Genomic DNA, 21,577 nt, shown 5'->3' on the forward strand with positions numbered 1-21,577 from the left:
TGATTGCAATCTTCTTGACTTTCTTTGTCTGTAGGTTATCTTATCTTCTCACACTTTTAGAATCCAGAGAGAAGCCATGTTCTCAGTCCCTATTCTCATAAATGAAGACATGGATTAATTTTTTACAAAATGGTGGAGGTTTCTTAATCCTGTTCTTTATGTGCTAATGTGCCATTACTTCAATAAAAAATCCCATACACAGAAAACGCACTGAGCAACTAAACACATATTAACTATGAATGAGCTGCTTTAAGGGACTCATATTTAAATTGTTCCAGTTTATGTTTGGAATGGTTTTTAATTTTTTGCTGCAATGAAAGTGATTGTAATGTGTAATAGCTTAGTGTTTAAAATACTAAAACTTTATAGGTACAATAATAATATGTCATAATAATATTAATAATTAAATAACAATTCAAACAATAAATGAATGTTCCTCTGATAATAAAGTACAAATAATACAATATCAGTACTGTCTTCAGGAAAAGCACAAGAGTAAACGGATGTGAGATGTCTTCTCTATACTCTCTTACAGCAATAAAAATGTACCGGGAAAATTTCACAAGGTTTAAAAACACAGATGAGATACGTTTATCAACATGTCTATTTTCCATAAACTAATGTGTATACGTCTTAGATAAAATTAAATGGCTACTGAATTGACTTCCTAGGGTTTTCACACTATAAAAGCACATTACCACATTGCCGTCTTGGTACTTAACCTATCTGATAAGCTTTACACAGATGAAGTCCCATCACTGCTGAAACGATTTATTCTGCTGTTTTGCCTACTTGTACAACTTCCTCTGCATTATAATCTTCCTCTCCAATCATGACACATTAGTATGATTCAAAGACACAATCATACAACTTCAGTTATTGCAAATATTCCAAAAGGAAATAGCTTTGCTTTACATTCTTTTGCCTTGCTTGACTAATTGCCAGTTTTGTAGCAGCTAGTAACTGCTGTCCAAATCATCACAAGATACAACAGTTTCTTTTACTCTGTTGGCAGATCTGACAACTGTCTATAGTATAGATGGAAAGCACCTGAAGAAGGCTCCACAGCAGAAACGCTGTGTTTCATTCCTTCTCTTTTCAGCATGGAATAAACCTATTACTTGTTCCTTTGCAGCCTATGCATGCTGACGCAGCTACCTACTTGAACTACTTCATATTAGATAGTTTGCCAATGGAAAGAACTTCAAACAAAGATGTCTATTATAAATGTAAAACATTATACCCTTGTCATTAGAGGAATTGCATTCTATTTTCATCATCACTTGATATTACTGTACAGTATGTATAAGATAATGTGAGAGGGTAGTGGAGTACCCAAAAGGAAGAACAAAGACAGAGATGAAAGCTGCACTGCTTTACATACAGTTGACTGGTAGGCCTGGGTACATTGTTAACACATCAGTACAATTCTGAGGTTGACAAACTGGTAATCAAATTTGCAGTTTCAGATTTTACAATGCACACATTGCTAACATTTATTCCTCATCGCATCTGTCCTGGCACAGAGAGATCATGCCTAATTTTTCAGCAGTTGATATTGCTAATATTTTAATAGTTAGGATGGGAGACTGCTTGAATTCTTTTAGGCAGGAAAATCAAAGACCTACAGTAAAGAGAAAAAATGATGAGCTATGAAATTCAAGGTCCCGAGTTATTTACAGCTAGATGTCAGTTTCATGTGATTTCCTTTGTTGTTAAGATGAATATATTCTTACAATTAGGAAATTCAAAACATTCAAGTCATTATTAGTGTTTCAATGTGTATCAGACTGACAGGCATCAGACACTGCATTCGCAGCACTGTGTGAAATTACTGTCCCATCACTTTTACAGTCCCCAGACTATTTATAGTCCACATATTAAGTATTCAAGACAGTATTCACATCCTCCTCCACACACAGCACACATACACACAGTGTTCTGTCCCTGACCTAATTCAGGAAGTCTGATTTCCCTAAACTGTATGTTGATCACCTAATCAAGAGGTTATACGTGTCATTTTAATGAAGTTTTTGTATATAAAATGTGCAGGGACAACTGATTAGACGTCACAGGATTGCTAATGTGCTATAGGTCATTCTACAGGAGCTGCTGCTGCTCTACAAATCATGACATTAGCCTTTACGTTTAGATGCAATACAAAAATGTGAACAATAATGCAGTTGGGTTGTTTTATTTATTTTATTTGCTCTTTGATTTCATGTTCTATTTATAAATGTTTTCTCAATAACTTCAAAGCAAAAAGCTTTGTAACAGATTGACAGAAAATGAATAGAATCTGAATAACCTGACAAAGACTGGCCCCTTAATAATGATTGATTGCATGGTAATTAACTCATGTCAGATCACTCTAATATCTACATTTCTGTTAATGGTTATGTCGGTGTTACTGCATTTTAGAATGCATGATGCAAGTGAAAGAGCACAAGTGCATTCAGGAATGCAAGTGAAATAGCCCAGGTACAATCAGAACTAGAATGCTCATGGACAATGTGGTACTCTCAATCCGTGCAGTTCTTGCACATTGACATTTGAATTTGACACATTAAGTGCAAGTTTTTTTTTAAATAGGTATGCCAGTGAGTGGCCCAAGGCTTTGTAATATTTAGGATATATGTATGGGACTGGCAACTGTCTGTCTCGGTATCATTTCCTGCCATAAGTGAGGAAGATGAATTGCCACCATTTTGTAAAATGACCCTTTTGAAACACAAAGGTGCAGTAAATAGCACTTCTAACATTATAGCTGCAGTTTCTTTGTTCTTGTGTATATTCTCAGATTGGAAAATTGCCTTTGAATAATGTCAAAAATATTAGATTCTATAGTACATAGTGCAAATTTCAAGAGCGTAAGCAAAATAGCTTGAAGCATGAGCCAGTTACTGTACATCCACTCTGGACTCTTACATGTGACTGGTACCTCTGACACATTCCTCAGAGGCCAGAAAGGAAAAAGAACACAACAACATGGACTCTTAATGTACCGAGAAATGTTTTTATGTAAGGTCATTTAAAATTAACAATGACATTTACAATTTTGTGAAAACGCACATTCAAGAACTTTACCATGGTTGCTGTCCAAAATCCAGACCATGAAACCCTTTTTGTTCTTTTGTCACTGTAATTGTAAACAGGTCAATCGAGTCAGGAAGTACACGTCTGTCATTCCTTGCCTTACACAGTTTTACCTCAATAAACAGAATACAATAAAGCAGTGACAAACCAGAACAATTCTTAGGCTAAATGGATCCATAGTTGTTTTCACATGTTCCCAAAGGGCTTTGCATTTTGGAGGGGACCCACTTTATCCCCCAATGAAGTTCACCTCTCACCTACACCACAGATCACATTAAGAACATTAGCTTTTGAACAATATAAATACATATTAGTAGTAGTAGCAGTAGTATTACTATTAGTATTATTATCTAACTTAGACACATTGTAGTATACGCTTACTGTAGTTACTTTTCTAACAGGTTGCTTATCTCTTACATTTACACCAAGTTATTGCTCTTAATAGCATCAATATTCCATTATATTTCATTTGCATGTAGAACTGTCAATGTTTTCTGCAAATTAAAGTGATATACAAGAGTTGAAGTATTCGTGTTATTCTACTATAGTACGAAAACCTTTATTAGGTACTGTACATCAGAGCCATGTATTTTGGTGAGGAGTGGAGTGGCTAAAAGATGTGTAAAAAATAGGTTTGGGAGACAAACAGTTGTTCCAACCTAATAGAAGACACTTGCGAAGGGTTAATCCTTGGAGATTTAAAATGCTGAAGAAACTGACGTCATGGAAACCACTGAGCAGAATGATAGAATTTTCAAATGCTATTCCATTGATTGAACCAACACATTCTTGTAAGACAGCATGTTATTGTCAAGGCCATGTTGCAGAAATTGGTGTGAGCCGTTCTTGTGCCTAATGGACCGAGGAAAATAAAGTAATGAGTTCTTTTTTTCAGACATATGACCACATGACCAATATTCTCCAGCAGTTTATGAGCTCCAAGTAATTCCTTATTGTGGGAAACACACTCATCCAGCTGCTTGTCCCTGAAGGAGCTTTTTATTCCTTTCAAAAAATAGAACCGGAACTGTGAGAGCTGGAATGCTGCTGAAAAATTAATGCACCAGATTTCTTGACTAATTTATTATTGTTGTATGATATCTTCAGCAGAGATCAAAGGGACCAATGACTAAAATCCTGCCAGATCTCAATTGGTACTCTTTTTGAAAAACTTCCTGGGATTTTTAAGGACCACAGGGAAGCAAGATCTCTGTTTTATGTCTTATCCGAAGGATGATGCCTTTTTTACAGTATAGTTGCCCCATCACTATACTGGGACATTAGGAGCCACACAGGGCCCCCTACCAGTCCCACTATTACCTCTTCCAGTAGCAACCTTAGCTTTCCCAGGAGGACTCCCATCCAGGTACTGGCCAGGCTCACATCTGCTGAGCTTCAGTGGGTTGCCAGTTGTGATATAGCTGCTGCCGTAAGTTGGATAGCTAGTATAAGTTAGATAACTAGAATCCTGTAACTTTTAATATTTTAAAATATTTAAGCAGCATGTTATCAAAATCAAGGCAATACCGATAAAGCAACTCATTCAGTTTTATCAGTTTATACGGTATAATCGTGTTGTCATTGACTTTGTTATTTTCCCTGTTATTAACAATAAATGACCAAAAAAGTTAACAAAAGTATTAAGAGATGGTGAGTGGTTTTGGATGGCACACAAAAAGCCTTGCAGTCGATGAAGGTTAGCTGACTGTGTATAAAGTCTAAACCTCAACATGCCGTCCTCAGCGTCGAAAAAGAGCTTGGTTCCTGGACATCCAAAAAGAGAGCAGCTTGATTTAGATGCCAAGTCATGCACCTTAAAAAAAATTGCAAGCTTGCTTGAAAAGCCAAAGCTTTCTTTGTCTGTTGGGGTGAAGTATTGTTTGTCAGCTTTGCCACTGTCCTATCTTAGGCTTACGGTTATTTTAAGGCAATACCACTTTGGATGTGTGTAAGCAATGAAGTCATCTTTCCAGAATTTACTGCATCTCCTTTATATAAAAATAAAAACGTCAAGCATCCATTACAGAGATCGGAAAAGGAATCTGCAATGATTGGTTCAAAAATACATGGCACCATGGTCTGGAGAGCCTTTGTGACACAAACACTTTGCCAGGATAAAGTGAGCTGCTATGACAGAGAAGGTGGCAACCGCTGTACCAGATAGACTTTAGCAGCTTGATTGGCAGCACTCTCCATAACACTCTAACACTCGCCTTGCAAATAAAATCAAGTCTTGCTATCTAGACTTAGACACCACATTGAACAGTACAATTCCACATTCATAAAAGCTATTCAGGACCAGAGAATGGAGCAGTTAAAGATAAGAGCCAGTGAACAAAACCCAAGCTGCAAAACATGATACCATTGTCAGCTGAACCCTTGGTATGGTTAAGCCAAAAATACATAACCAGTCCATTGTTAGTCTTTTTTTCTCATGCAGTGGTAGACTTTGCCTGTTCACGGGTGAAAACATTTTTGATTTGCTGCTGTGAAACCAACCCCTTTAAATATTACTGTATTGACATAACACCGGAGTTCTTACCTGAAGTTCATGAAGGACAATAATAGACAAAGCCAATTTCATTACAGACTTTCGCTATACTTTATGTACTGTATACAGTATATATATATATCTTTCACACACCTCTTCTTGCATTTGTGTTGTATTTGTCACATCTCCATCTTTGCAACCACCCCTTGGTTAACTCCTCTCTCTGAATGGGTTCAAGGCCCCCCTTAATCATGCAAGTTAAGTCAAAACTTACTATAATTACAGTCGGTACTTAATAAGCATTCACAACACATCTGATTCTTGGATGTTGATATTTCTCATGAAATACATTTGGATTTCATTCTGCAAATGCATTGTTCATCTTTATATAAGACACCTGTTTAGGAAGTAATGTTTCTCATTAACGCTATTGTTTTTCTTCATAAAACACAGTTTTAAGGCCCACAAACTGTAGTTGGTGTTTTGGCACAGACACATGTGCATTTCTTTTGAATTGAACTCAAATTGTGCCACTCTTTTCGCTGTTAGATACCACCACAAGTAACACCATACATCACATGACACCAGTGAAGCATCTTTGTAAGGCCTTGGCTTAAAAACCAAGTGCCAAACAGACCAGCAGTTTTCTGACAATAACTGCCATGCTTTTACATACTATCCTAACATTCAAGGAGAAACTTGTACAAATACAGAGGGCATCTGTACCAACCTTTTATTTGTTTTGCTTGCTGTGCAAAGCGATGTGCAAAACAGCATATTTTTCATGTCAATATTAATCCAAAATAAGAACTGTAGCCTCCCATAATCCAGTCAACTTTTGTTAGCATCTGTTTATTGTTTTTTTTAAATATTCAGTAATTTCCCATGACATTCCTGTAACACATACAGTATAAGACACGGACATCTCTCAACATGTCTTTTGGTGACATTTTTTTCTGTTGGGTAAAATGGAAATAAGCAAAAAAACAAATTCCTGGTATATGGGAATTAGGGTTTAATGTTATTAACCTTTTGGATAAAGTACTTTTTTTAAACTGAAAGGCCCTTTCTTCCTGTTATTGTTTATAGAGCTCCTGCTATGGATGTCCTGCAGTTCCTCGAGATAAATGATTTGAGAGTATTTTGTAAATGTCTCCTCAAAGCTACTGCATCTCAGCATTTTTAAATTATTGCTTTTCTGTACTAGGATTTGGATTCCTAAATTATTCCAATTTTAAACACATACATTTTTTCAGTCTGTGAGGTCACCCTGGACTAACCAGAGCAATAATTTCCCAAACAAGAGAAAGGAACATTCTGTTTATTGCTTTTCATTATTACATTTCTGCACATTCGCTTTTCAGCAGATAGTGTGTAATCACGGCTCTGATGTTATTCAGACGTCACAGAAACGTTCACCATGCACAGGTGTGATTCTATTTTATGATCAGCTCTACAGGTCAGACAATGGATGCAATCTGGGTGGGAAATGTAAAAACAAGAATGAGAAAAGATTTCAAATTTAGTCTCAAAGCTTTGTGGAAAAGAAAGGTGATCAAGTCTGTAAAGTGTCAGTACTAGCATTTCACTCGTAGCTTGTGATATCATCAGTGCTGTGCACAGACTACCATTTCGGCTAATCTTTGTTCAACGTGTTGTTCATTTTTCTAACACTTCCCATTAATCACCTATTTACTAAGTTTGTTGACAGTTTGTTTTCATTCTAGATACTAGTACATAAAACAACCAAAAAACTGAATTGTGTCAGTCTTATATTAGGGGTCTAATTAAGGCCTGTGGAGAAAATTAGTTTTTATTATATAATGCACATGATTACATCTTGTCTTCTTAAGTTTTTCCATTCACCCTTCCTTTCTGCCATGTTTTATACTATAGAGAAATTGAGGCTTTACTGTAGTCATTTCATAAAGCTACACGAAGCTGGTACTTACTGGAAATGGAATGTAAGTGTACATGTTGCATAAGTAAAATGAAACAGAGCTATTACAGAGTATGATATATTATAATTGAGAGCTATAATGTATTGGTTTGCGATTTTTTGTGAAGCATGAAGAGAAGCAAATTGTTTCTGTTGAAGAATTTAGGTGGATGACTAACAGAAAAAATATTTTGATAGGTCAGCGATAGAAGAAAATACACTTTTCTATGCTGTGTAATTAACTCATTAATTTCACCCATAACAGTGGGCATTTTTATTGTTGTTTTGTTATTTCTTATCTTCAATTCTGTTGATTGGATCACTCCATATCAGCTAAAGCCACATTTTGGAGCACTCAGCACTGTGTGAGAATGCTAATTGCATAGCCAAATGTGTTCAACCAAAAAATGTGGAAAGAAAAATGACCGTTCTGTTGCTGGAGTGACATTTGCTTTTGAAGTTGTTATCAATTTCTAAGTTTTTGAACTTTTCTTTTCTGAAATTACACTTCTAATATTGAAATCACTTCCTAAAAGACAAAAATTCCAACTTCCTCAACTTGATATCTACTGTACGAAACAACTTCCTTTTTTTAACATGTTCTACAGAATGAAGTAAACTCTCTCCTTTTAGAAAAACAGCATGCTTAGCGAGCTTTGCCATTAAATTCAGTGAATGTAGCCTATTACAAAATCAGTACTGGCACTGCCTTTAGGCAATAGGATTGTTTTTATGTTTCTACAACAAAGAAAGTATAACAAGACCCCTAAGCGTACACATACAAGTTAAAAAATGCTTTGCATATGAATGAAATTCTGAAGAATATGCCATCACCCCAGACAGCCAGTGAGTTGTCTGGCAGTGAAAAGTAGAAATACAAATCCTTGCAGTATTTTTTATTAATGAAAGTAAGTTGTTTGCCAGTTAATTAATAACTTTAAAAAGTCACTCTATCAGAAATACGATTTAATCTGTGTTCATGTCAAGGGAGTCTAATGCTATTTCTGTCACTTATGGATTAAACAGGCTGATCTAAATTCTCCAATCTGTTCCTAAACAGCTCCTTTCAGAAGCTCTGTTCAATCTGGAAGAAGAGACAGTGTGTTTAATCAGAGATACTGTTTACCATAAATAGATAACTGAGGAAAACAATATTTATATGCACATTATTTTAGTGTTTGTAAGACCCAAGGGACATGATGTGACCATATTTCAAGTATTTTAATTAATTTAATCCGAGCCAACACAGCTGATAAAAAGGAGAACACCTGGAAACTTTCACAGCTCCACTACAAGACAAGAAAAGTAACTTAAATGACAGCTGTTGCTGTCAGAAGGACAACTACAAAACAGAACAACAGCCTGAGTTATTAGTACCATGACCACACACTCAATTGACTCAGGTTCTGTATATCATCTTCTGAATTTTCAAGCTTCTTTGATGCTTTGTTTGAAAAAAAAAAGAAAATCTGTTTCCATTATAGTTCCTGTGATCAAGTTGAAAGAAATGAAACAGTACATGAACTCCTTTGTTCCAATAATCTCACAGTACAGCAAGGCTAGGTCCATAATTTACACACCCACCATGTGCCAAGAGTGTCTTAACGATATTTTTTTTAAATGAAAAAGAAACACATTAATCCTTTCAAAAGGGGAGAAGAAAGGTGGATGAGTGATATTTAAATACTTAAGTGCACTTCAAAACAAGAAACACAGTATAAATGAATCTGAATGACTTTAAACATGGAGGTTAGAGTGCTGTCTTTTTTTATTTCTTGGAGTTCTTTTAGAGGTTTGAGTACGAAAAGTAGATCAGAATGAAACACAAGTTACTTCAACCCATTTTGCAAAAGCAGTGATACACAGTGATCTTGGTCATTTCATGACATACAAAAACAGAGGTGCTTTTCTGGTCTTGTTCTGCTGTAAAAACCATAACAGGAGCAGTTTTTAACTGTTGACTTAATTTTGTTATGTGAGAAGAAGCCATTGGAATTTTCTATAAGTCAGAACTTAAGAACATAAGAGAGTTTGCAAATAAGCAGAGGCTATTAGCCCATCCATCTCATTTGATTTTGAGTAGCTATTTGAAAGAAGCCAGTGTATCAGCTTCAACAACACGGCTACGTAGCTTGTTCCAAACTCCCACTACCTTTTGTGTTAATTAGTCCCCCTTATACCTAATTTTAAATGCACTTCCCCTTAGTTTCTATTTTGTTCTTTGGTTTGTGTTTCACTGTTGATTCTGGTGGGGGGATTAGAGAGTTAACTTTGCAAGTCTTTGAGGACTATTCTCTGAACTTCAGTTCAGTTTATTCAATTCATTTAGCCTGTCAGAGTACCAGTTGCTCTTCTCTGTGCTTTTAACTACAGTATACTGTATATCCTCACATTGTCTAGATACAAGATGAAAGTGCTGTGTCAATAAAGGCAAATATTTTCATAAATAGGTTCTTAAAAATGAAGCATCTCTAAGAGAAGACAAATAGTTCCTTGTGATACATTTACACTTGCAACAAACACAAAGGATTCAGGGTTTTATGATTCAGTGTCCATGCTTTCTTCATTCACATCTTCAGCCCTATTATTATTACTGAAGCAAGTGTGCTACCTGCACAGTAATCAAATTTGTTGAATGTTTTTTTTAGTGATTCTTCATCATAATGAGCCATTGTCAGTAAAGAGTGCAGGCTTATAGTAAATAACATATCATTTACAGTACAGTATGTCTTCTAGACCACTGGTTCTCAAAGTTCTATGGTCCGCGGACCACTTACACCAAGTCACAGATGCGGTGGACCACCTGTGCCTACTGTGTGTCCACCCTGTTCTTACCCTGTAAAAATCATCACCTATTAAAGTACTAAAATTAATATTGAATTTAATATACTAATATTTGTATGAACAAAATGCCTTATTTTGCAAATGCTTTTATTAATTAAAAAGTTAATGTGAAGAATGAAGCTGCTTAGACTTGCTTTAAGAGAGATGACTAGGACAGTACGCGGACCACCTGGCACACGCTTGCGGACCACCAGTGGCTCGTGGACCACACTGCTTTAGACAACATGGGGAAGCAAAAAAAAAGGCAAACAAAATGTCAGGATATACGATTAGAAGTGGAAAAGTTAAATTGAGGGATCTTATGTTACTGAACCTTTTTAGTCTTGAACAGGGAAAATTACAAAGGAACCTGATACATATATACAATATATACATCGTATATATGTGTGATATAATTGATATAGCTTTTTTGGTTGTGATTTAATGCGAGCCTGTTTTTCCTGTGATCTAGTCAAATCTTTTTTATCCTTGTTGAAAATATAGCTCCGGTGTACTTCACTTGATACTTCGTCTGGTCAAATCTTAGATGAACATTTATCAAACCCAAATGTTTAGTGCTAAAAACAACAGGAGAGAAATGGGTGATGTTGGCTACAGTGTGGATTTGCAACTCCTTAAGAAAAAGAGGGTAGTATTTGTATAAAAGTTCTCTGTGAAATGCTTAGATGTATCCTTATGATTTATTTTCCCACACATGTCTTCAAAGTAATGAGCTTCAGGTATTTTGACTGAACGCTTGGCAGAACTCAGGAAGCACAGTTTCATTGCCACTTTATTTCAAAGCTGAAAGTTAACAGATATTTAATTTCTCTGTCAACTATTGACCTTCACTTCCTCCACATATTTTGTGATGATTTCGTCCCATTAATATTTTCTGTATTTTCATTATGGGGTCCTGTTGTTTTTACACTTTCACTTAACTATGAATTTTCAGCTTATATTATAGAGTTAAAATGCGGCTTGCTCACCCAGACTTCGGGAGATTATAGCTGACATGTTGGATGGTCTTGAGAATATTCTGCATTAGTCATCTCTATGATCTGTTTCCAAGGCCTTGATTCACACCCACGTACCTAATGTAAGCTGGCCAATGGGTGCCTTCAGACATGCTTTAGGTTATACTCCAGGATCCATCAGGATGATTTATTTATACTGGAAGTTTAATGTGGAAATGCACATCCTGTAAAAAGAGACAAGAGCATATACCCCACAAGCTAAAAGTACTCACAAAAACAGTGGTCTATTTGCAGCATATTAGCATAGAAACTCCTAAGCATGCAAAGCATTGCATTTACAGTATGCACTATATAATGACATATTCATGAATTTAAAATGCATATACCAAACAATGTGGGTTTTAGGAAAAGGTGATTTTTTTATGTGTGCAGTAAACACAGCATCTGTGGTAGAGCAGCATAGAAATGCATCATAAAAAACAGAATTTCACTTCTCCTTCCTGCAACGAACATCCACAGGTCTCTTTAAAACAAAAATGACAATTCTGAAATTTATCTGACAATATTCTTGCCAGCTGACACTTTACCATGAAAAATCCGATCATTCAGTTCAATGCAAAAGCCCTGCCACATTGCTACTGCTAGCAACAGTCTTAGAAATAATAATTAGAAAATCTATTTTTTAAGAAAAGGCTAGGCTGCACACAACATTGCGTCAAATGGAAAGAGAGACGTGATACTTTCTATTAATGGCACATCAAATATGTTTGCAAATGTTTGCGTCTCAAAAAATACTGGGAATATTTGAAAGTTTCAGCTTCCTGTTGTACTTTAACATGACTATCTCAATTCCCTTGCAAATCAGTGTGTTAAAATTGTGTTATTTTTACATTATTTGTCATTGAAATGCGTAATTTAAATTGATGAGACCTTTTGCGTCCCACAATCAAGCCTCCCACAAGAGAAACTGATTAATATAGCATTCAAATTTGAATTCAGCATCACACACTGAAAGGAATGTAGATTACACTGTATTCTTTATTGTACAGCAGCATCCCACAATAAAAAATGCCACTCAGAATGAAAGGATAATATTACCAATTTTTTTGTGAATGCATCTGAAGAATTGGAGTTTAAAAAGTGGCTTATGAAACAAAAAATCTTTAATGATAATCAACTGCAGTAAGATTTTGAGTGTTAGTCCATGGTGCTTCTTAATCAATGGAAGAGGATGGAGTGTAATGTTGCAACATAGATCAACACTACATGTAACATCAAGTAGTTCTTGCTGGTACTCACAAGACTAAGAGGAATAACAGGCCAATCTCATTAAATTCCCTACCTCTCTGGTACACTTTAAGAACTCCAGTTCAAAGATGACTGTTTAATGTCCACCAGTACTGCATTTTCACTTTATAAATGTTTTATTAATGTTTTTAATGTTTTAAATCCTTTATTGAATGACCTTTTGTATAAAAATATATACAGATTTATTTCTTACATGTCCTTTTTTGTGGGAGTTTAATATTAAATAGAAGACTCTGTAATGTAAGGAAAAAGAAGAGATATTTGTAGCCTGCAGTTGCTCACAATGAAGTGTAGACACAGAGGGCTGATAAACATTTGTAACAGTTGCTACACTTTTTTTGCTACACTGTGGCCTTGACGTTCCACATTGTCAGGGAGAGCAGAGGGAGAATTAAGGAAAATAAGGACATCTTAATGTAGCAGTAAAGTATATGTCTTCAATTCATAGTCACAACATTCTGACTTAATCGGTATTATAGTCAACTATAATACAGCACTTGCTGTACTTGTAAGTTTAAAATAAATAAAGAAGATGACTCTTTACAGAATGCTAACAGCAATTTAAAGTTCTGGTGTGGTTCAAAAGGACACAAAACACTCAATTGGAAGATTAGGAAACATTTAATTACAGGTACAACCTGAGGATAATCCAGGCAAGTGCAATACCTTAACATTATATAAAAATTGAACAGATAATTTCTTTCCTTTCTCAGGAAATGAACATGTGCATTTGGTCAAGCATGTCAGAAACATAATCTGCAAGACTGCGCAACATATCCCATTAGCATACTTCTGGGTTTTTTTTCTTTGTTTTGCTTAACGTTTTTGGTAAAAACATATTACATTCATTCCATACAAAATACATTCAATGAAATACCCCCCAGTATAGTACCAAGCCAAGATCAGTGGTAGCATGACACATTCAAAAGTAGCCCATGTCAAAAAAATAAGTTACAACTCTGAAAATCCCCATTTATTTTGGTTCTATAAATCTTTTTAAATCCTTTATTGAATGATCCGTAAAAAAATATATACAGATTTATTTTTTATTTTATATGTCCTTTTTTGTTGGAGTGTAATATTAAATGGAAGGCTCTGTAATGTAAGGACGAAGAAGACATATTTGTAGCCTGCAGTTGCTCACAATGAAATGCCTTCTGTGACATAAGTGCAGACACAGAGGGCTGATCAACATTCGCAACAGTTGCTAAACGTATAGTATACGGGAAAGCCTCATCCAACTTCATTTATGCATCTGAAGGTAATTTGGGGGGTTTCTGTTCTCACTGAATTTCGATAATCCCATATAGATTGGATTATGCAAACATAGTTGTCAACGCAGTGTATTGTGTAACCCACAGATAGAAGGATATGAGAAGAGAAATGGTGACCACATCCGTGATCACAAAATGTGACACATGACATGTCACTTCATTCTATTTAAGCAAGCAGGGTGCATGTACAACCAAGCCATATCTAAAGAATCTCAAATTGTGAAAATATCAGAGTCGATTATTAGGGAAGCTTGTGTTTAATGATAGGGAGGTATTTTATGCAAATATAAAACCAGTTTCATCAAAACTGCAAGAGAAGAGTTGTTTTTTTCTGTTACCATAGCTGTGGTATCTGAAGTGAGGGATACAGATGTTCCTTTCTAAGATTCATAAACATAATAAAATTGCAATGCATGGATCGATTTATCTTTTTTAGTGTTATACTTTACTGAGAGAAGCTGACTTACTGCAATAAACCAATGAGAGATACAGGTAGATGTAGGTAGAGACTCAAAATACAGATTTTAGAATATGCTGCATCCTTCTCACTGCGGTCATTTAAGCGGGTATTTTTGATTTAACAGGAAATTTGTAAAGAAAAAGTACCGTAATTTCACTTTGTTTTTATATAATCAAGAATTAATAGTTTAAACATTGAGCTGCCATATTACATCTGACAGAAACCCTGGCTAGTCTTGAAAAACGGTAGTAAAGAACATGCAAGTAAGAACATAAACATTAATATAGTAGCTCAAACAGCTTGTTTGGGTTTTAGTAGCGAGTTGATGAGAGAAGCTCACACTTCATGAAATAAGCCAGGCTATTGGTTTCAACAGCATGGCTGGTTTGCTGCTTCCACCCAACCCCACAAAAGGTTTGAATATACAGTACAGTGCATTCTCAGCACCGTAGTGCATAGAGCCAAAAAAAAAAGAAAGAATATCAGATGCCAATTTTGTCCAAGCCCTCAAACATTTTGAGAATAACAGGATCTGTTGTTGGTAACAAAAGCTAATTTTAACTAAAGCGACATAAAAAACCAACATAACCTGTTATATGAGTCAGGACTACTGAAAGGAACACAATTCTTCAAGTAAAGAAACTGTCCAGACAATAGTGACAAACTGTATCAGCTCAACATACTGTATGAATAGTCCCAACAGTGTGTGTTTATTTGAGTTTTTTTGTCACTATTTTCAGTATAAAAGATTACCCGAGAGGTTACTCAGCTCCGGTCATGAGGATGGAGAGCAATTTGTCACCATTACTGTCTTTGTGGATGTATGAGGCTAAGCAAGTACATCCCTGTAAAAAAAAACCCATCTCTTAGCAACTGTGACCTCTGCAGAGCTGGTTGTTAAAATTCAATATTAACAAATTAGCAACTCTCCACCAGTTATTTTTAATTCCACTTACTTTACCTCAGAAAGAAATATGAGTAAAGCACAAAGAATAGGGAATGTTGCTAGACCTTCAGTGACGCCCTCAAATTCTACACCAGATGAATTACTCTTTGATTTGTATCATGCCAGAAATACCTAAGGTCTAATTCAAAATCCAGAACCTTCTTTTTCTGTAGGCTCACAAGACTCATTGCTCAGAGGGGAATCAACCAGAGATTTATTTTCTCCCTTTGGGAGTTTTTCTCTTTCTCGTTTCCATGCCCACTGGCCTACTTTACCTGTACCTGTGTTGCAACTTGTCGCAAAAGCACCTACTTTACATGCTATTAGAAAGAGATTGATACAGCAGAAGTATTATCCAGTGTCTCCTTGAGTCACAGGTTCTTTTCTGGTTTTCTGGTTAGAAGGGTATAAATATTGGAGCAAAGGCTACATGGATCGAGTTTTTATGTTGAATAACATTTTAGGAGTGACACGAACTGAAGCACTTTCAGAAGCAAAAACAAAACACGGGTATTTTTTTTTTCTGTGTGGAAAAGGGAATCTCTTGAAAGCACTACTGGGAATTGTATCTCCTTATCTAGTAAAATGGATTCTCAATTCAAGTGCTATGAGCTGTGCTAGGGTAACCGCTGGGACTGCTGGTGTGCATTTTACTGCTGTTGTACCTAAACTGTTTTATCACGTACTGCAGGTCAGCTCACAACACGTCTCACCACAGTGAGGTTTTGGCAGATTTCTATAAAGGCCATCTAAAATAAACTGGGGTTCAGCTGTGAGATCCTGGGTCGTGTTTTTGTACTTTTAATCTTTTACAATTCTTCTATATTTTTTTTTCAATTAAAAAAATGAAATCTTACACAACTCAAGTTCAAGAAGGTACCAAAAAGGAAGCCATAAGGGAAACACTTTGTATTTTGTTTTTAGTTCGACTGCTGGAGTGTGCTGGGCTGCATTGTAATAATGAAATGTTGAGCTCATCCAATGTTACCCCCTCTTATTCAGCTTCGCCAGTTTTCAGTTTAAGATTAAACTCAGGTCAAAGTATCATTTTTTAACATGATTGTTTTATCTGATTCTCTCTATTCCTCCTGGCAGTACCTGAATACATGGCTATTTAAATTTCTTACAAACATAAAATAACTTCAAATTAGAGTTTTGGTACTAATGGAAAGTACCTAAAATATATTCTGCACGAGGCACTAAAATTTGCAGAAACATGAACCTAATGACAAATTGCTATTTAATTCTAGAGACAAAGAGGTCTAAAATTGTGAAAATATCTGCATAATTGCTGGGTAATTGCACAATCAATTCAACATACACTCTGCAAGTCAATACAGTTGGCAAGCTGGGGCCTTAATTACTCTGTCAGATGTTAAGGAAACTGTCTGAAGAAGATTAGATAAATCAATAAAATGATACTTATGTAACACAAACCAAAACATAATTTTAGTTTTCAAATGTCATCACAACAACGTGTTTTCTTTTTGTTGCAGTATCACATTGATTGAATTTTTTATGTTAAAACTATCTAAACCAGCCCAAGAATACTCCGTCTGACAATGACATTCATTACTATAAGAATAATAATTTCTTGCATTTATGTAGCACCTTTTGTCCTAAAAAATTTCAATTCACTTTGGCATGTGCCAGTCAAGTGGAAAAGTATCTACTTCAAAAATTGGGTTTTCAGCAGCTGGATTGGATCCTAATGAACACAAGACAAGAGGGCATTTAGGCAACTCACCTAGCTGAGGGAATTGCTACTGTAGCCACAATCTCCCCCTCACTGTTGCAAAACTGATCTAGGGAGCAGCTACTAGGCTGCAGATGGTGTAGTGTGAGATGTGTGAAGGGAAGTCTCGTGTGTAAGATAAATACATATATGTAGAAGAGAGGAAGTTGACAAAAATTAGGATCGAACCTTCAAACCAAACTTCTGTTATGAATTCTATATGGGAAAATTTGAGGAAAGCCAGATTGTATAAGCCTGGAGTAGAATTCAACCAGGACACACCTGTTAACACTTCTGCTCTTAGGTCTTATCCAAGGGACAGCTACTAAGGACAGCACAAAATATATGTGCAAAAATGAAGGGGTATTGTGCAATTACAGGGGCTTAGGGGAATGGGAGGAGTGGTGGCTCTGTGGCTAAGGATCTGTGTCTACGGCTGGAAGGTTGCCGGTTCAAATCCCGCAGCCGGCAGAGGAATCCTACTCCGTTGGGCTCCTGAGCAAGGCCCTTAACCCCAACTGCTCCAGGGGTGGTGTACAATGGATGACCCTGCGCTCTGACCCCAAGCTTCTCTCTCCCTGTCTGTGTGTCTCATGGAGAGCAAGCTGGGGTATGCGAAAAGACAAATTCTTAATGCAAGAAATTGTAAAGGGTTAATAAAGTGATGTTATAATTGTGGGGGACTAAATATACAGGTTCAAGTGGATTCCTATAGGTGAGAAAAGGATCTGTCCCCTCTGATGTCCTCATTAGTCACTCTGCAAGCACCTCAAAGGAGAGTTGGCAACAACTGGAGGGGTGATGCATCTCTCACTGTTGTCACTGCAACCCTGCAGGTTCCCAACAAGTTGCAGGAATAGCCATTGTATCGAGAACTACGTAAGTGGAACCTGACCAACTTGGCTAAACTCATGTCCATTGAAGCACAGTTGGAATTCCAGTCACAGTATGCTAGTGACGTGACTCAGGCTCAGGCTAGCTACGTTTGAGCCATAGGGCTTGAACTGTCATCTGTACAAGTACTATTACTAATTGAGCCAATCTGGAGCCCCATTCACTTTTTTTTCCTCCTGCAGTTCCACTGCAATGCTCATACTTGTGAATACAAAGTAAAATTCCGCAGTGCAGACATAGAGGCAACACAGTAATTTGTAGTGTGGAAGAAGAATGCAGTACAAAGGTTTTCTAGTTTTCAGTTCCTCATTTTTGTTCCGGCGTTCATATGGGACTTGCCGTATTGCACTCCACAGGAAATTGCTTTTTGCGTTGTCCCCAGTTTTTGGAATTTACTAGTTTTCAATGAAATAAGCAATATCAAGGTTATGGGGTCTTGTGTCAGTGAGGGAGTCCTGAGACTTGCCAGGTACTGAGCTTAAAGTGATGTCAGTGGGAACTGCATCTCACTCACAACTGGGGCAGCTCAATAGTGGGCACATCACATGACAGTGTGCAGACAATATACAATAGATGTTTATCAACTGGAAATTTACCATCACTAATAAATATGGATCTATCTGGCCAAAGCTTTTAAGCAAAAAACTCACAGAAGTATCTATTATATCTGTTATTAGTCATCTAAGATATCTAATTTTCCCCTCAGTCAACCACTAATCACTGCTCTGAGCTGCCCACCATTGGGTGGGGATAAAACAATAATAATAAAATTATATATTTTTAAAAACATACATGAGTATGATCTAAACCCATGAAAAAGCTGGCATTTAAAATATTGCTTTATGAAAAACAAGAAGTTTCCTGCTGGAGAGTAAAAATGAATATTAAGAATTAATGTGCAGCTCCATCCTGTGGGTTTTAATTTATGAAATAAAAAACGTAACACATAAGTGCTGTTGTAAGATCAGCCCTTCAGATTACATTACCACACCACAAAAGTCAGGGAAAAGTGACCTAAGGAAGCCTTTGGTTGAAAACTGAGCATCTTCCACTACAATATTAACAAGGAAACATAACCTGACAACACATAATGCCCCAGAAGAATTCAGAAATCAATAATCTTTTCTATTGCAGCAGGATAGTGACATCCAGATTATAAATTTCTAACAGGGAATTAGAAAGATAAGGAATTAAGAATGGAAGAAGAGGAACTAAGAACAGAATGCCTGTAGAAACCTACAGAAGTTCTAATAAAGTGGATACATTGGTATAAAAATGGTGATGAGAGAGTGGGATGTATTGTGATGTAATCACTGTTATAGAAGTAAAAGCAATAGTGGAAAAAGTATTTTTTCTTAGCGAACTGTTTGCTGATCTTACTGTTCTTTGAAAGAGAAGGAAGCAGAGCAGAAATGTGTCACTATGTGTCAGCTGAGTCACCCACTCAGCTGTCCAGAAAAAGTCTTGCTTCATACCTTTCTCTTAGTCATAGTCTGTACCTTAGTCACAGACTGGTAATGGGTCTAATTGAAAGTGAGCTACTGATACTGAAAGAAACATACAAGAAGTATATTTGGGAAAGTACCATTTTTACCATGAATTTGACCAAATTTAACAGTGTATCATTGCCTGATCTATTTCATAAGACATGTACAGTATGTTGAATTTTGCCATCGGAAAGCGTAGAGTAAATGGTCTGTGTACATACTTTAGTTTGTATTCAGAATATTTTAAATATATATTTAGAAAAGAGCAAATATGTTCTATGTATGGGTTATAGCAGCACAGAAACATATATATATATATTCAAATAACTTTTTTTCTATTTTCCACCCACTGAGCGGAAAAAAAACTTCAGCTGGAATTAAATCAGCCATAAATTGTTATGTGGACATACTTCCGAATACTGATACTTTAATAACATTAGAGTAGTTACAGATTTCTAATACTTAAGGCATGATCTTAACACAACCTGACACTCTGAGGAGGAGTTAAATGTTGACGTTACATCCTTTGTGCAACATTGTGAGATCATTTAACTGATGGGTATGGAGTCCTTTAAGGACACGGCTGCACAGTGGGATATAGGAAGCTTTAATCAATGCTATAATCGATATCAATATATCAATGCTACAGTAAGGGATTAAAATAAATTGTTTGATTGGGATTCTTGGATCATTAGATCCAGGTGCTAGACTTGTCAAAAACCAGTTCTTCTCATTTTTTTTCTTCTATATATTTTTGTATCCAAAATTATAACAGTCAGTGTGCTGGAATTATGCGTCATAGTGTAACACTGTTACACTGGGCAACAACATGACAATTTTGAGAAACACCATCACATGACAATATTGAAAAATGCTATTCCAGAGAAATAGTCATTTCATCCCACCTATCTCTACCTACAGCACTTCTCTATCTTGAGCCCAAGTGACCATTGTATTTATGATCTTCATTTTCGAATGTACTCAATAATTCAAAATGTTGTTTAGTTTTTTATTTATCCTCTGCACTGCTTATCAATTCTAAATTGTTACGTGGAGTAGGCTGGGTGTCTGCTCTTGACAAAAAGCACTGAGAAGTAGTTTGAAAGGGAAATATAAGCAGAATATGGTCGCAAGGCCTAAAGCATGCAAGCAGCTTGTCCTGTGCTATAAGTGAGCCTCAAGGACCTAACATGAGAAAAAGTGCATCCTGTTCTTAACCATCATTTCCCCTTCATAGAGCATGGTGTTAGCTGCATGTTACTGGTATTGCAAACTTGTAACAACAGTTCATTATTAGCGTATCAGTATTTTGAAGTGTGTCCACCTATTAAGCTTTCTTCGTGAAGAAGTCGGGTGGAGAGCGATAAACGGAGCTGTATCATCTCGGGCGGTATTCCTCCGGCACTCCGGGCAGCCGCCTCTCCTTCAGGGCCGCATCGACAGTCTTGATGAAACCGTTGATCAGGTTCTTCATCTCTGGGGTGTAGGGGTCGTACTCCAGCTTGCGTAGCCCCGAGCGCTTGAAGTTGCCATCTTTCTGTCCTTCCACACATAGCAGCCGGTCCTCAGACACCTCCAGTCCCAGGAAAGTCACCATCCCCTTCAGCTGGTTGAAGAGGGCCTTCTTGAGGTCTTCAAAGTGGACCACGTGCACGTTTTTCCCATACTTCAACCAATCCAAAGTGTGGGAAGCCCACCATGGGGCATAATTTTTCACAAATTCTGGCCACTCTAGGGAAAAACAAACAAAAAATATATACTGAGTTGAACATGGCACTGTACATGATATTTTAGATATCTTCTGTATACTGTAGGTACAGTTGATTGTACATGCATCTGAGAGAGTTACAGTAGTGATTGTTATATTTGGAAGGCAGTGATCTGTCAGTCCCCCTGTGTGCCGTGACGCAGTATCCCCACATTAGCATGACAGTGTCGCATGAACGCTAACCCTGGGTGCCAGCATAACAGTGATTCCACCCTCACGTGAAATCTAGACTGTGTAAAACTCTGCCCCGGCAGAGGATGATCTTTCAAAGTGGGGGAGTGCCTTCTCGGAGACTACTGGAGTCCATGATCGGGTCTGGGGCAGGGGCAGAGGAGAGCTGTAGATGTCAGTGCATTGTCAGTAGATACCTTGCTTGGGC

General features: G+C 36.7%; 1 protein-coding gene across 1 annotated transcript in view; it reads right to left on the reverse strand.

Annotated features, from left to right (window-relative positions):
• Nucleotides 1-15,833: 15,833 nt before the first annotated feature.
• wscd2 (WSC domain sialate O sulfotransferase 2) overlaps nt 15,834-21,577 on the reverse strand; it is a 77,610-nt gene continuing 71,866 nt past the window's right edge. Inside the window, exon 9 of the mRNA XM_088935988.1 lies at nt 15,834-21,161. Coding sequence (XP_088792114.1) covers nt 20,809-21,161 — 353 coding nt within the window. The 3' untranslated portion in view covers nt 15,834-20,808. The remainder of the gene's footprint in view (nt 21,162-21,577) is intronic.

Source organism: Atractosteus spatula, chromosome 17 (assembly GCF_055471065.1).
Source record: "Atractosteus spatula isolate fAtrSpa1 chromosome 17, fAtrSpa1.hap1, whole genome shotgun sequence".
In the NCBI taxonomy this organism is placed as follows: domain Eukaryota; kingdom Metazoa; phylum Chordata; class Actinopteri; order Semionotiformes; family Lepisosteidae; genus Atractosteus; species Atractosteus spatula.